The 17,091-nt window shown below is 43.5% G+C and overlaps 1 protein-coding gene across 1 annotated transcript; it reads right to left on the bottom strand.

The window, feature by feature from the left end:
- Window positions 1–4,578: 4,578 nt before the first annotated feature.
- On the bottom strand, window positions 4,579–13,256 carry LOC141614234 (uncharacterized). Its single transcript, XM_074432993.1, has 2 exons — window positions 12,514–13,256; window positions 4,579–5,473 (listed from the first exon to the last, which is right to left on the bottom strand). Exons 1-2 carry the CDS (start codon window positions 13,254–13,256, stop codon window positions 4,579–4,581), a joined length of 1,638 nt encoding a protein of 545 aa, XP_074289094.1.
- Between the last annotated feature and the right edge of the window lie 3,835 nt (window positions 13,257–17,091).

Below are 17,091 nucleotides of genomic sequence, written 5' to 3'. Positions count from 1 at the left end.
GTCAACAAACAACATATATATACAATGCATTGTTTTTGTAATTTTTTTGAAATTTTTCAATTTTTGGGCATTTTTCGGATTTTTATCAAATTTGCAAATATATACAAATATAAACAAATATTCACAAAGTGGATATTTCCTTCCCCACACTTAAACATTACTCGTCCCCGAGTAAGTCTCCAATGGAACAAGTCTAGGGAGAGAAGAGGGAAAAGTAAGGAACATATTTTTGTATTTTTTAAAAATAAAAATAACATATTTTTTTGGTATTTTTGTTTTTGGAAATTAAAATGACATATTTTTGAGTTTTTTGAATATATGAATTTCCTCCCCACACTTATTTATTTACATGAGTTTTAAATGGAAATAAATGTGTGGAGGAAATTAAAAAAATGAAAATGCATGTTTTTGTGTTTTTTTTAGCCCCTCCCCACACTTATTCATTTACATGGGAGGGCATGTTGGAGAAATAAAAGAACTTGTTTTTGAATTTTTAAATATTTGAAAAGAAATAACATGTTTTTATATTTTTAAATTGGTGGAATTTCCTCCCCACACTTATTTATTTACATATGTCCAATGGAAATAAATGTGTGGAGGAAATTCGGAAATGAAATACATGTTTTTGGTTATTTTTGATTTTCAAATTTTTAGTGGTTTTCAAATAAACATGCAATGCATGATCTAACCTATATACAATATTGAAATACGATGCAAGCTATACTATATGGATGCAATAACTAAATGTGACAATATTTTACAAAATTGAAATCTAATGCAATATAGATGAATGCAACTATATGCTTACTAACTAAATGCATACAAAATTGAAATATGAATGAGAAGTTTGGATTGTTGGGAAACATACTTGACATTTGGATTGGGAAGGGAGCAAAAATAGGCCAAGTGCGACGCCGTTTAGGACTCATGGTCCCCATCATCATCATCATCATCGTTCCCGTCCACCGCCCCAAACTCGGACTCCCTAAGGAAGTCATCGGTGTTCATGGGAGCGGTGGAATCGCCGAAACCCACGTCGGATGCGATGAAACCACCCGTGGCCGCCCCCGAGGCACTCCCAACCTCGGGGTTGGAGAAAATGGAGGGGGTACCTCCGTACCATTGGGCATCATGCCCCCCTCTTGAGAAGCGGGAGGGGGAAAGACCGGGACGACAAAGTAATCTGGCCGAAGATTGATATCGGCGTAGACAAACCTCCCATCTTTGTGGTATCCACCATCCGGCTCAAGGTAGTAAGAGGGGTGGAGGTGGGAAGGGTGCTCGTAGTTCCTTCTCATGTAGTCGTCGTAGACCGGAAATTGACCCACGGAGTTGTCATAGTAGATCCGGTCCAACCTTTGTTCAATGCCCCGCCTCTCACTAGCGGCGGTTTGCAAACCCAACCGCATATCACTCATGAAAGTGACCAAATCGGCATGTAGAGTAGGCGGGAGAGGAGGAACGTTGCTTGAAGTGCCTTCACCAAAATTACCCCCCCAAGGTTGAGGTTGGAAGGTGGGTGGTCGGAAGGAGGGGGTGGCATGGAGTAGTGGAAAGTGGAGGGAGTTCCCTCCGGCTGTCACCACCATAGGTGATAGGGTGAGTCGGGGGAGGTTGGGTCTCATCGGCCTCCTCTCAATCTCAAGCAGGTAGGATGCCTCTCCGGGCTTGATTTTGAATTTTAAAGCGTTGGGAATTGGGACGGAATTCTTCTTTTGCACTTGCCAATAATCGACCCCATCAAAAGGATTGGTTTTAATCCACTCTAACTTCTTCGTTATCCAATCCTTGGTGATGTAGGTCTCCCCCCCGGATCCACCTCAAGTTGGTCAAGTCCACCGGGCGGTCTAGGCACCTAGCAATTCGGGTGATTATCCCACCCACATGAAGAGGGACTTTTTGCCCCGGTGAATTAGCAAGCTTGGTCAAATGGAGGGCCAAATGGTGACCCACATTAATTTCATAGGGGGCCGGGGTGGTGAGTAGGTAAGACCCCAAAATTTCCAATTCAACAACTCGAAAAACCCACGGCTCATGGGTCGCAAAGATTGCACCCCCCCACAAATCGATGCCATATGCGAATGGGGGCATTGTGGCTCGCAATTTCCGGCCTTTTAACGGCATTTTGATCATCCAATTCCGAAATGGCTTTCCACACCCTAGAAAAGTGAGCGGTCTCGGGTGGCTTAAATTTTGGGGGATTGGTGAGGCCGAAAATTTGGCATAATCTACTAAGGGACAAAGAGTGATCACGGTTCATCAATCGGAAGTGAATTTGTTCGACCATACGGGTTTGTCAGTGCTTGTCTAGATGAAAGCTACTAAGGAATTCCCATGTGAGGCGGGGATAAGTTTCCTCGTGCAAATCATACAAGCCTTTCATTCCGACACCTTTAAACAATTCGAAAGTTTCCCCGTCTAAACCCATATTCCTCATAGCCGGTCTACAAATGAATTTAGTCGGGGTTAAGGGGCGATTTTTGAACAAGATAAATTTAACTTTTTGCTCTTGTGTGACGAACTCGACATCCGGGAAATCGGGATCCGGGTTAGTGTCATTCGCCGCTGCCTCAACCAAACGCTGTTGTGCTTGCGCCATTTCTGCCCTTGTCCTCTTGTTTGCCATTGTTGTTGAAGGATTGAAGGATTAAAAGGGAAGGAGGAGTAAAGGATTAATGGAGGATGAGGTATGAAGGTTGATGAATGGAGGTTGAAGGGTGTTTGATGGTGATTTAGAGTGATAAGGTGGTAATGGAGAGGAGGAATGAGGGAAAAGAATGAAGAAGGAGATTAGAATAGAATGGGAGAAATAAGGGGTTGCGGGTTGTTTTTCAGCGTAAAAGGATGTCCCTGCCGGTTGGTGAACCGGCAGCCGGTCTGCCGGCAGGGGATTGGCCCAAAATATTCAAATAAATCAAATTGTCTCAGAATAAATTCAACTCGCTACCGGTGGAGGGCACCGGCTGCCGGTCCACCGGCAGAGCGAACCCCTATTCCCCTTTTAGGTTTTCAGCAAATCCCCTACCGGTGGGCCGGTTACCGGCAGGGAGATCTCCTCTTTCTCAATTCTTCACATTTCTCCTAAAAACGTGCTCCTCTATCGGTGGGCCGGCTGCCGGCCTGCCGGTAGGGATTCCTCCTCAAAAGGTTTTCTTTCTTTTCTGCAAGACATGTGCTCCTCTACCGGTGGGCCGGCCTGCCGGCCTGCCGGTAGAGGATTCTCCTCCTTCAGAATTTCGCTATTTTTCATCAAGTGTGGATCTCCCTGCCAGTGGGCCGGCTGCCGGCCTGCCGGCAGGGACTTCTCCTCAGCCTAATTCCTTCAAATTCTCATCAAAAATTTTCAACTCGCTACCGGTGGAGGGCACCGGCTGCCGGTCCACTGGCAGGGAGTTACACAACCTCGTTTTCAACTTGATTTTTTTTCTCTATTGACCCCAACAATCAATTTCCGACTCCTATACTTGCCCATTTTTCGAGTTTCCATCTTTCAAACCGACGGTTCATGTCGAGGTTTTGGGCAAGGCTAAGGGTTCCACCTTCCGATCCAAATTCTTCAAGAATATTTAACCCAAAATATCTCAAATGCAATCTACATGCATGCTATTTACAAGTGGTGGTTATTGAGGGACTCCACCAAACCATGCTTGCTCAATTTTGAAATTATTCATCCCCCAAGGATGGGGGGTCTTCCAAATCAACTTCATTACGGGTCTCAATAGGTAGACCTTCATAGAAGTACTTAACTCGATGACCATTCACCTTGAAACATTCTCCCTTGTTATTCTTCAACTCAAAGGAACCGTAAGGGAACACGGCGACTACCTCAAAGGGTCCCGACCACCGAGACCTCAACTTCCTGGGAAATAGTTAAAAACGGGAGTTGAAGAGTAGTACCTTGTCACCCACAACGATCTCCTTTCTTGTGATTTTCGAGTCATGCCATTTCTTGGTCCTTTCCTTGTAAAGTCTTGCACTCTCATAAGCATCCATCCTCAACTCATCAAGTTCATTGAGTTGAAGAAACCTCTTGTTTCTCGCGACATCTAAGTCATAGTTGAGCTCTTTGAGGGCCCATCTTGCTTTGTGCTCCAACTCGAGAGGTAGGTGACAAGACTTACCATAGACCAACCGGTAAGGAGTAGTGCCGATTGGGGTCTTGTATGCGGTCCTTAGAGCCCACAACACATCATTGAGCTTAGCACTCCAATCCTTCCTAGACTTGTTCACAACCCGCTCCAATATAGCCTTGATTTGTCTATTGGAGACTTCCACTTGCCCGTTTGTTTGGGGGTGGTAAGCTAGAGCTACCTTATGCCGGACACCGTACTTCTTGAGGAGTGCATAAATGGTTCGGTTGATGAAATGTGAACCACCATAACTTATAACGGCCCGGGGTACTCCAAAACGGGGGAAAATATAGTCTTTGAAAAGCTTGGAGACAACTTTTGAGTCATTGGTAGGGGCGGCTATTGCTTCGATCCACTTGGACACATAGTCCACCGCAACTAATATATATTGGTTGCCAAATGAATATGGGAATGATCCCATGAAATCCACACCCCACACATCGAAAAGCTAAACTTCGAAGATGTTGTTCAACGGCATCTCATCTCTCCTTCCAATGTTACCTCTTCTTTGACAAGAATCACAAGAGTGTACCATGGCATATGCATCCTTGAATAAAGAGGGCCAATAGAAGCCACAATGAAGAACCCGAGCTTGGGTCCTAGATGTGGACAAATGCCCCCCATAAGTGGTAGCATGACAAGCTTGGAGAATTGCACGGCCTTCTTCTTGAGAGACACATCTCCGGTAAATCCCATCATTACATCTTCTATAGAGGTAAGGGTCCTCCCAAACATATCTCTTTGATTCATATCTCAACTTCTTCCTTGCTTGGTTATCGAATTCTTCGGGGATAAAGCTAGAACTCAAGAAATTGGCTATATTCGCATACCAAGGGGTGGAATGGGTAATAGCAAGGATATAATCGTCGGGTAACCAGTCATCAATAGGGACCCCATCATCTTTGTCCCCTCGGGACTCCTTAGTTAACCTCGAAAGATGATCCGCCACAAGGTTTTCGGATCCCGGCTTGTCCTTAATCTCTAGATCAAATTCTTGAAGGAGTAGCACCCATCTCAAAAGTCGGGGTTTAGCGTCCTTCCTCACCATCAATTGTCTTAAGGCGGTGTGGTCAGAGTAAACCACCACCTTAGACCCAACAAGGTATTGTCGAAACTTTTCCACGGCGTGGATAATTGCTAGCATTTCTTTATCGGTTGTTGAATATCCGCATTGTGTTTGATCAAGGGTCTTACTTGTATAATATATCACATGGTGCTTCCTATCCACCATTTGACCAAGTACCGCACCAACCGCGAAGTCCGAAGTGTCACACATTATCTCAAAGGGAAGGTTCCAATCCGGAGCCCGGATTATTGGTGCCGTGACCAATGCTCTCTTCAACCTATGAAAAGCTTCAAGACAAGACTCATCAAACACAAAGGGGGCATCTTTGAGGAGTAATGAGGTCAATGGTTTTGCTATTTTTGAAAAATCTTTGATGAAACGCCTATAGAATCCGGCATGGGCTAGGAAACTTCTCACTCCCTTTACATTGGAAGGAGGTGACAAGTTTTCTTAACGGCAACTTTAGCACCATCAACCTCAATACCCCTACTAGAGACAACGTGACCGAGTACAACCCCTTCCTCTACCATAAAATGGCATTTTTCCCAATTAAGGACGAGGTTGTGCTCCTCACATCTCTTCAACACACTAGTCAAGTTCTCAAGACCATGATCAAACGAATCCCTATGGACACTAAAGTCGTCCATGAAAACTTCCATGCTTTTCTCTAGAAAGTCCGAAAAGATTTCCATCATGCACCTTTGAAAGATGTCGGGCGCATTGCAAAGCCCGAATAGCATCCTACGGTAGGCATAGACTCCTATTGGACAAGTGAAGGTCGTCTTCTCTTGGTCATCCGGGTGGATGGGAATTTGGAAGAACCCGGATTAACCGTCTAGAAAGCAATAGTATGCATGGCCCGCGAGTCTCTCTTGCATTTGGTCTATGAAGGGAATTGGGAAATGGTCTTTTAGGGTGGCGGCATTGAGCTTCCTATAGTCAATACACATGCGCCACCCGGTCAAGGGTCTAGTAGGTAGGGTGGTGTCATCCTCTTGTTCAACCATTTGTACCCCCCCCCCCCCCCTTTCTTTGGTACCACGTGAATCAGACTAACCCATTTACTATCGGTTATTTGGTATATATGTAATACTCCGTATTTATGAGTCTTTGGGTACTCTATCGAGTAGGCCTTACTCTGTCGAGAAAGGGTAAGTTGCGTTTTAGAAAAGTTTCTGACCTGTTGGGTACTCGATCGAGTAGCTGGGATACTCGATCGAGTAAGGGGGTACTCGATCGAGTACCTTGGGTACTCGATCGAGTAGCCGGTTTTACGGGGAATTTTCTCGGGTTTTGTTAATTATGCGATTAAGATATATAACCTTCGTCGTCATTATTTTAAACACTTTTGCAAAACCTAATTTTCTGTTTAAGAGAGAAAGCAAGTACGTTCTTAATCCTAATCGCATTGTTAGCAATTCCCGGAGTTTGGAAGGTCGGTTCTCATCGTCGGTTATACCGTTGAAATCCTTGCGTCGAGGGTAAGATCTATGTACCCTTTTTGTTGTCTTTCTTTTAATTTGGTTAAACCCTAATATAGGAATTTGGGGGTTTTTGAGTAGTATGTGATTTGGTAGCATTTGTATGTTGTATGATAGGAGGAGGTTTCTTAGAGGAAGCTTTTTGATACAGCAGTAGAGACCGTCTGATTGTGTGCTTTCCAGGTAGGATTTCCTACTCAGTATTAGTCCCATAATGGGATGACTGTTGATGTGTTGAGATTGATTGTTTGATATAGTAATTGTATTGTAACGATTGTGATTGTGATTGTGATTGTTGTTTATGGTTCTCGAGGCGTGTCCTCGGCTGAGTGGGGTCACTTGCGGGAGTGGCTTCACGCCCTAGTTTTGCCTTCTGTGGAACCCGCCACAGAAGGGATGTGCACATTAATGGACAGGGTTATCGCTCACTATGTGGAGCGGGGATTTGGTGGGTACGACTGCAGTCCCCCACTGGCAGGGCTGGTCCAGTGGACAGTCTGTGATTGAGATGATTGGAATTAGTGTGGTTGTGTGTGTGACAGTTAAGCTGTCTGTTTATCTTATTGTTGATATATGTTGAGTTATGTGATTAGTACTGACCCCGATTGTTGTTTTCTAAACCTGCGAACAACAACAACAATCAAGGGTCAGGTGCTAAGCCGACCACATCAGCCAGTACTGTCCAGGGAGGTGGACAGAAGACCAGTGGAAAGTTATTCATGATGGAGAAGAAAGCAAGCTGAGGAGGATGCACACGTTATCACCGGTACTTTCCTTGTTAATGGTATTCATACCTTTGTTTTGTTTGATTCGGGGGCTTCTCAGTCGTTTGTATCTTCAAGTCATGTAAAACGGTTGGGTTTGAGGGTATATGAGTCTGTTAGTGAGCAAGTTTTTATACCTTCGGGTGAGTCTGTATCATGTGGGAGGTTGTTTAGAGATGTATCTATGATAGTTGGACAAGTTGATCTACCTGTAGACTTGCTAGAGTTTCCTTTTGACGGTTTTGAGATGATAGTCGGGATGGATTGGTTAGGAAAGTATAAAGCTAAGATAGACTGTCATCAAAATAAAGTGTCTTTAAGAGGTCCTAAGGGCGTTAGTGTGTCTTATCGTGGGTTTCTAGTCAAACACAAAGTTAAGTTGATTGCAATTTGTCACCTTGAAGTCTTATACGAGGAAGGGATGTCCTTTGATCTTGTGCCATGTGAGAGATGACCGGATAGAGAGTCCGACGAGTTGATCGATACCGGTGGTGGGAGAGTTTGTAGATGTTTTTCCGAGAGGAGATTCCGGGGTTGCCACCGAAGAGGGAGATAGATTTCACCGTTGAGTTGAAACCAGGGACGGGGCCAATCTCTAAGGCACCGTATCGTATGGGTCCTAAGGAGATGGAGGAGCTTAGGAAGCAGTTGGATGATTTGATAGAGAAGGGATACATTAGACCTAGTGTATCGCCGTGGGGAGCACCAGTTCTTTTTGTAAAGAAGAAGGATGGGAGTCTGAGGTTGTGCATAGACTATAGAGAACTGAACCGAGTGACAGTGAAGAACAAGTATCCTTTGCCAAGGATAGATGACCTGTTTGATCAGTTGAGTGGTGCATCAGTCTTTTATAAGATTGATTTGAGGTCGGGGTACCATCAGGTGAAGATTAGAGAGGTGGACATACCAAAGACAGCTTTCACATCAAGGTACGGCCATTATGAGTATGTGGTGATGCCGTTTGGGTTGTCTAATGCACCGGTAGTGTTTATGGATTTGATGAACAGAATCTTCAGACAGTTCTTGGACCAGTTTGTGGTGGTATTTATCGATGACATCTTAGTCTATTCTAAGACTAAGGAGGAGCATGAGGAGCATCTGAGGATCGTGTTGCAAACTTTGAGGGAACATGAGTTGTATGTTAAGCTGTCCAAGTGTGAGTTCTTGTTAGAGAAAGTTGCTTTTCTGGGGCATGTGATCTCTAAGGAGGGAGTGGTTGTGGATCCGGCGAAGATTAAGGCAGTGACAAAAAGGGAAGCACCAAAGAATGTTGCTGAGGTTAGGAGTTTCTTGGGTTTAGCTGGATTCTACAGACGGTTCGTGAAAGATTTTTCCAAGATAGCTAGACCTATGACAGCGTTGATGAGGAAAGAGAACAGGTTTCGTTGGGATGAGAGTTGTGAGACAGCGTTCCAAACATTAAAGGAGCGTTTGATCACAGCTCCTGTCTTAGCATTGCCTGAAGGGATAGAGAACTTTGAGGTTTATACAGATGCCTCAAAGAATGGGTTGGGATGTGTGTTGATGCAAAATGGTAAAGTGATTGCCTATGCTTCTAGGCAATTGAAGCCTTATGAGGAGAACTACCCTACTCATGATCTGGAGTTGGGTGCGGTGGTGTTTGCTCTCAAGATTTGGAGACATTACCTTTATGGAGCAATCTTTAAGGTATTTTCTGATCACAAGAGTCTCAAGTACATCTTCACTCAAAAGGAGTTGAACATGAGACAGAGGAGGTGGATGGAGTTAATTGGCGATTATGACATGGAAATCATCTACCATGAAGGGAAGGCCAATGTGGTTGCTGATGCTTTGAGTAGGAAGAGTGTACATTCTCTGTGTATAACTCTATCTTTGATGAGGCTGAGAGATGAGGTAGCGAGGTTTGGGATACATATGATGCAGAAAGGAGATGCCATGGGCGATATGACAGTACAGCTTGAGTTTTATGATGACATTCGAGGTAAGCAGGCTTTGGATCCTAAGATAGTTGAGTGGAGAGCTGGAGTAGAGAAAGGGACAGTGTCCCGATTTTCTATTCATACAGATGGTAGTTTGAGGTTCGATGGTAGGTGGCGTGTCCCTAATGATGAGGAGTTGAAAAAGACTATCATGACAGAGGCACATTGTACACCATACTCAGTACATCCAGGTGGTGACAAGGTATACAAGGATTTGAAGAAAACGTTTTGGTGGCCTGGGATGAAGAAAGAGACGGCTGAGTTTGTATCCCGTTGTTTGACATGCCAAAGAGTTAAAGGGGAACAGTGACGACCACAAGGTAAGATTCAGTCTTTAGAGGTACCTGAGTGGAAGTGGGAATCCATTTCCATGGATTTTATTGTGGGTTTGCCAAAGAGTCAACAAGGTAACAACATGAATTGGGTAATAGTGGATCGACTGACTAAGTCAGCTCACTTTGTTCCAATGAAAGATACATGGACTAAGGCACAATTGGCTATGGCCTATCGAAAGAACGTGCTTAAGTTACATGGAGTCCTTAAGGACATAGTGTCTGACAGAGATGCGAGATTTATATCAAGGTTTTGGAAGGAGTTGCAGGAATCGTTGGGAACAACTTTGAAGATGAGTACTGACATTTCATCCTGCGACGATGACGGACAGATCGAGAGAACAATCAAGACTCTTGAGGATATGTTGCGAGCTTGTGTGATGGACTTTGGTGGTAGCTGGGAACAGAGGTTGGACTTGATAGAATTTTCTTATAATAACAGCTATCACACTAGTATTGGTATGGCACCGTTTGAGGCTTTGTATGGGAGGAGATGTACGATAGTGATGAGGCAGTGGTTTTAGGACCAGAGATGGTGCATGAGATGGTGGAACAGATTAAGATGATCAGGGAATGGATGAGAGCAGCTCAGGATAGGCAAAAGAGTTATGCAGATCTACATCGCAGGGACATAGAGTTTCAAGTTGGGGACAAGGTTCTGTTGAAAGTGTCTCCTATGCGTGGGGTTATGAGATTTGGGAAGAAAGGCAAGCTAAGTCAGAAGTTTATAGGGCCTTATGAGATCTTAGAGCGAGTTGGGGAAGTTGCATATCGTCTGGCTTTACCAGCTGCGTTAGAAAGAGTGCATAATGTGTTTCATGTATCGCAGCTGCGGAAGTATGTGAGTGACCCGTCACATGTGTTAGAGGTAGAGAGCTTAGAGCTAGATGAGTCCTTATCATATCTTGAGGTGCCTAAGCAGATTCTTGACCGAAAGGTTAGGAAGACTAGGAGTGGCGAGACAGTTTTGCTTAAGATCCTTTGGTCTAACCACGAGACTGAGGAAGCTACATGGGAGCCAGAGGAAGCTATGAAAGAGCGTTACCCTTTTCTTTTTGATCAGGTATGTGTGGTTACGGGGACGTAACCTTGTTTCTTTTAGGGGGGTAGGAGATGATCGCGAACAGTTTTTAAGAGTTTTACACCCTTTTTGTATGTTGTGTCGGCATGTTTGTCGGGATGAGTTGGGTTAGTAACATGCGTTATGCTGAATTTTGTTTTGGTTATTGAGTCGGGAGTGTTATAGGAGTACCTTTGTTTAGTAGTGGTTTGAACTTCGGGGACGAAGTTCTTTTAAAGGAGGGAAGACTGTAATACTCCGTATTTATGAGTCTTTGGGTACTCTATCGAGTAGGCCTTACTCTGTCGAGTAAGGGTAAGTTGCGTTTTAGAAAAGTTTCTGACCTATTGGGTACTCGATCGAGTAGCTGGGATACTCGATCGAGTAGCCGGTTTTACGGGGAATTTTCTCGGGTTTTGTTAATTATACGATTAAGATATATAACCTTCGTCGTCATTATTCTAAACATTTTTGCAAAACCTAATTTTCTGTTTAAGAGAGAAAGCAAGTACGTTCTTAATCCTAATCACATTGTTAGCAATTCCCGGAGTTTGGAAGGTCGGTTCTCATCGTCGGTTATACCGTTGAGATCCTTGGGTCGAGGGTAAGATCTATGTACCCTTTTTGTTGTCTTTCTTTTAATTTGGTTAAACCCTAATATAGGAATTTGGGGGTTTTTGACGAGTATGTGATTTGGTAGCATTTGTATGTTGTATGATAGGAGGAGGTTTCTTAGAGGAAGCTTTTTGATACAGCAGTAGACACCGTCTGATTGTGTGCTTTCCAGGTAGGATTTCCTACTCAGTATTAGTCCCATAATGGGATGATTGTTGATGTGTTGTGATTGATTGTTTGATATAGTAATTGTATTGTGACGATTGTGATTGTGATTGTTGTCTATGGTTCTCGAGGCGTGTCCTCGGCTGAGTGGGGTCACTTGCGGGAGTGGCTTCACGCCCTAGTTTCGCCTTCTGTGGAACCCGCCACAGAAGGGATGTGCACATTAATGGACAGGGTTATCGCTCACTATGTGGAGCGGGGATTTGGTGGGTACGGCTGCGGTCCCCCACTGGCAGGGCTGGTCCAGTGGACAGTCAGTGATTGAGATGATTGGAATTAGTGTGGTTGTGTGTGTGACAGTTAAGCTGTCTGTTTATCTTATTGTTGATATATGTTGAGTTGTGTGATTAGTACTGACCCCGGTTGTTGTTTTGTAAACCTACGGTGATCCATTCGGGGATGGTGAGCAGATATTGAGCAGGTATGAGTTGAGTACTGGGATAGCTGGGATTGCCACGACATGATGATAGGAGTCTTCCGCTGTAGCTTAGTAGTTTCTTTACATTTCAGTTAGAACAGTAAACAGTAAGTTTGAGAACATGTATTATACTTTTGGTTTGGTTTTGAGAATTGTAACCCTTCACTAAGTATTTACATTTAAACGTTGTTTCTTCATTATTTATTTGATTATCATTGCCTCGGGTAACCGAGATGGTAATATCTTCATACCTGAGTGGTCATGGTAAGGCACTGGGAGTATGGGGGTGTTACAATATAATCCCGGCCTCAAGTAATTTCAACACTTCATTTTTTACCACCTCGGCCATTTTTGGGTTTATCCGCCTAAGATCGTCAACCTTGGGTTGACTCCCCTCTTCCAAAACTATTCTATGCATGCACAAACTCGGGCTTAAGCCCTTGATGTCATCAATGCTATACCCAAGTGCCCCTCTATGAGATTTCAAGATTTCCAAAAGCTTCTTTTCTTGGGACTCACTTAGGTTAGCATTCACGATCACCGGGTAAGCCTCCCCCTCATCAAGGAAAGCATACTTGAGTGAGGGAGGTAAGGGTTTAAGTTGTACCTTTGGAGGGAGAAAGCCCTCCACTTTCTTCAAAAGTTCCTCATCAACTTCATGGTCTTCCTTCATAGCTTCATCATGCAAGGAGATTTGAAAAACCTCTTCCATCTCCGCTTCTTCACGGGCTACTTCATGTACCACCTCATCTATCAACTCAATAGTGCTCAACCTTTCCATATTTGGTCCTTTCATCAAGTTCGGTAGGTTAAATTCGACGTTGTTGCCCTCGATTTGGAAGGTTAGCCGCCCATTATTCACATCAATGAGAACTCCTCCGGTAGCCAAGAATGGCCTACCAAGGATGATGGGAGTATGGCTATTCTCCGGAATATCGAGGACAACAAAATCGGCGGAAATTAAAAGCTTTCCAACTTTGACGGGTACGTCTTCAAGCACCCCCATGGGGTGCTTGACGGACCTATCCGCCAATTGGAGAGTCATTGAAGTGGGAACAAGGTTTTGAATGTCGATTCTCCTGGCAACTTTTAAAGGAATAACACTCACACTTGCTCCCAAATCACAAAGAGCTCTAGATATGGGCACACCACCAACTACACATGGGATTGAAAAGCTTCCCGGGTCACCAAGCTTAGTGGGCATTTTATTAAGGATATGAGCACTACATGCCTCTTCCATAGCCACTATTTCTTGGTCACCCAAGACTCTTTTCTTTGTCAAAATATCTTCTAAAAATTTTGAGTAGGTTGGCATGTTCATAATCACCTCCGTAAAGGGTAGGGTAACCTCAAGTTTCTCAAGCATATCACAAAACTTGGCATATATACTTAAGGTTTTCCCTACTTTTTATGGCTCTTGAAGGGTAAGGAATTTTAGGAACAAGTTGAGAATTAGAAGGTACCTTTGGAGGAGCCGAATTCTTGGTTACCTTTTTAGAGTGTTGCAAAGGTACTTCTTCAATAGCTTCCTCCTCATAAGGGAGGTCTTCCATATATCCATCAACATCTTTGTCCTCTTGAATTACCCTTCTAGACAAATCTTCACAAGCTTTCTTCCCTTTCTTGTCTTCACTAGCTTTACCCGACGGTTCAATGGGTGAGCTTTCCTCTTCACCATTCACTTCCAATTCATTCCCCTTGGGATGTTCATCAACTTCCACCACAAGGTCCTTGTAGGGGTCCTCAAGCTCTACACCACTCCTTAGCACTACCGCATGAGCATGGTGGCTATTTGAGGCATCCTTGTGTGGACAGCGGGAGCCCACGGGGGCGCTTGGGAGGAGAAGAGAAACAAGCGTTTGCATTTTTGTATGGAGTCGCCACCAATTTTTATGGGAAATTGGAACCGTTCGAATACCTCGTGTCATGTCAAGACACAAAGTAGAGACATGAACACTAAGCAATCGTTACCCTTAACATTCTATGTCTAGAATGACTCTCGTGGATGCCAATGAACACGGGTGTTCACAGATATCTGGAGTAAGGGGTGAGGGTACGTATTAGGAAGCTCTTTTGATCGAACACCTAATCCCGCCCGCCTCGATAGCGGCCTCTACTAATGATTAGGGAAGTTATTCGTACTTGATATATCGTCGGCTATATGCATGCAATGCAACATCCAAGTTTTAATCCTAACATGTGAAAATTAGGCTAAGTCGGTTGACACGTAATTAACATACAATTGGGTCGAAGTAGGATTTAATGCTCAATTACATGTGAAAACATACAAATGGTACAAGAAATATGATAAATACAATAGGAAAATTGCACTAATGAAAATTACATTAATTACATTGGATTAGGCGATTTATGTCGAAAATACCTTAAAAACGGATAATTTGAGAAAACGAAATAATAAAAGAATCAACGAACAGATCAAAAGGTGATAATATGATTAATAGTTAATTATAGGTATGTTAAATAAACTAGGTCAAGGCAAAAACGGAGTTCAGGGACAGAATTAAACCCGGAACAGGCGCAGCAGAGCTGCGTCCTTTGGAATAGGCGCAACAGACGCTGCGTCTGTTCCTGACCTGAATTCTGGCTGTGAAGCCGGAATTGCGCGTTGTTAATATCAATTGGTGAATTTAATGATTGATTAAAATATTTACTCGTGAAAGTGATTCAAGAGGTTATTTACATATGAACGGGTCATAGAAACGATAAAACATGAATAAGACAGAATTAAACGAATTAATATAAGATGGATTAATTACAGGAGTGAAAGATATTAACAAACGAAACAAATTAAATCAATCAATTAGGTTAGACACGACGGATTAATGACGAATATGCGATGAATACGACAAAGACAGATGAAAACTATATCAAAGACGCCTCTCTATAACCCGGAATTGAATTTAATGACGAAAACCCGCAAATATTGGATTATAAGGGATTTAGGTCGGATTTGTGATGATTAAAACATGTTAATGATGATTATTATAATATACATGTGAATTATATGCTATCATGATGAAGAATTAACAGAAAACAAAACAAGTAAAAGAATTTTGACGAATAACAGAGGACGAACGAAGAAGAAAGGAAGTAGGAGGCTGCGCGACCTCACGAAGAGGCGCGGCAGAAGGCTGCGCTTCTTGAAAAGAGGCGCAGCGATTCTTTGCGTCCTTTCTCGACGGTTATCTACTGGAAATCCGTAAAAAGAGGTTTTAAAGCATGGTTTTAGAAATCGGTTTTAATGATATTTTCGACATAAACCTTACAATTGATGATACAATAATTAAAATACAATAAATAAAAGAGAGATTACACCCTCAGACTTACATGTTGACGAAACGAGAAGGACTAAGATATCGATTAGTGATGCTCGACGCGAATGCAAAGAAAGTGCCCTCGTAAGAGGAAAACGATTAGATTAATTAAGTTGATTGATGTGTAGTTGGTCAAATTGGTCGGTCATGCAAACGAGGCTGGTACTCAGAAGGATCCGAGCTTACGTGGTCGAATGTTCAAGCACGTAGACGCCAAAAAGTAAGAACAAAAGTCTAGAATGCAAAGGGAGAAGAGAAGGGCGGACACTCGCGTGAGAAATATGAGGAGCGAAGGCTCCTATTTATACTAATCACGTGGAGGAATTAGGGTTTCGGAGACTCTTTGGAAGTGAATCTCGGAAAGATATGAAAAAGATACGAGAAATACGCGAGAAAAGGGCACGGGAAGAGGCACGGCAAAGAAGCTCGCGTCTCGGGAAGAAGACGCGCAGCACCTGTTGCGTCTGTTCCTAAGGGCTTTCCTCCTGCGGAAGAAAGATTTCCGTGTTTGAGTTATGGTAGGACGGAAATAATTCGGTTTTCCTTAATATCTTATGTGAATATAACGGGAAATTGTTTACCAAAAGATAAAATTTATGAAATATGGAATAGAAATACCCGGAACATTCCAGAACATTCTGACTCGGGATTTAACGGTTATCAGAAAATGGAGACGGTTTTAGGCCCGGACTCCGAATGTACTCTAATTACTGTCAAAACGACCGTATCGGCACGTAGATGACAACTAAGAGGTAGACATTAATATTTGAGCAATCACTTGACGATAATCTTACGAATTGTCACAAATCGTTCCGCGTACCAAACATTCGGCCCAATCATCACCGGGTGGTTTGCGAGAGGTGCAGAAATGAGATATCTACAGAGCCCCCACTTTGACTGAGGCTTGGACAAGGCGAAAGTCAAAGTATAGCCATCAGGTCAATCGAAGATTACAACCTGACGACTATGGTGACGCGAGGCGGCTCAAGGGGTCTGAACCAAGGACCTGTCGTCGGGAACATTTTAGAGTCTGTCGACTTCCGGGGAGGGTCGTTTAAAGTCCATTAGACTACGTAAGGAAGCTCGCCAGCCATAAGAAGAGACCATACCTGAGACTTCTTCTCGAGATGCTTCCGGGATGCGTAGGAGCTAAGGGTAAGCGTAGGAGCTAAGGGTAAGACCTAAAAGATATATAAGGATTGGTGCTAGGGTACGGGGCCCTAAAGGAAAACATTGAAGGGAAGGAGGCCAAATATAAATTCAACTTAAGGGTAACTAAAGCTTGGGTATAAGAACTCTATTGGTTTTGGCAACTTCTGAAGAATGACACCTTTGTCGAACTTCGCAGGGAAACACGAAATATTGTGAGTAGCAGGACACAGGCGGGAGCTGCTGAGAGAGAACTGCTTGGGTAGTCTTCGAGAAACAATTGCGAGTAGCAGGACACAGGCGGGAACTGCTGAGGGGAAATCTGCTTAGGTAGATGTTAATCCTCATGTCTTGAGAGGGACAGTACGTCCGCTTACTCTTGCTGGAGACATGATTGGGAATTATTCTTCTTGTCATGAGAGGGAAAGTGTATCCGCTTACTCTCGCTGGAGACATAATGAAGGTGTGTCGAATTCTGTGAAGGAATAAATGCTCGTTGCGACAAGCAAAAGGTATTGGAAGCAATAAATGACGTGCAACAGTCTGCTGCTGGCT

This window comes from Silene latifolia, chromosome 11 (genome assembly GCF_048544455.1).
Source record: "Silene latifolia isolate original U9 population chromosome 11, ASM4854445v1, whole genome shotgun sequence".
NCBI lineage: Eukaryota > Viridiplantae > Streptophyta > Magnoliopsida > Caryophyllales > Caryophyllaceae > Silene > Silene latifolia.
The sequence above is the reverse complement of the archived record's forward strand: the minus strand, read 5'-3'. Positions and strand labels throughout refer to the sequence as shown.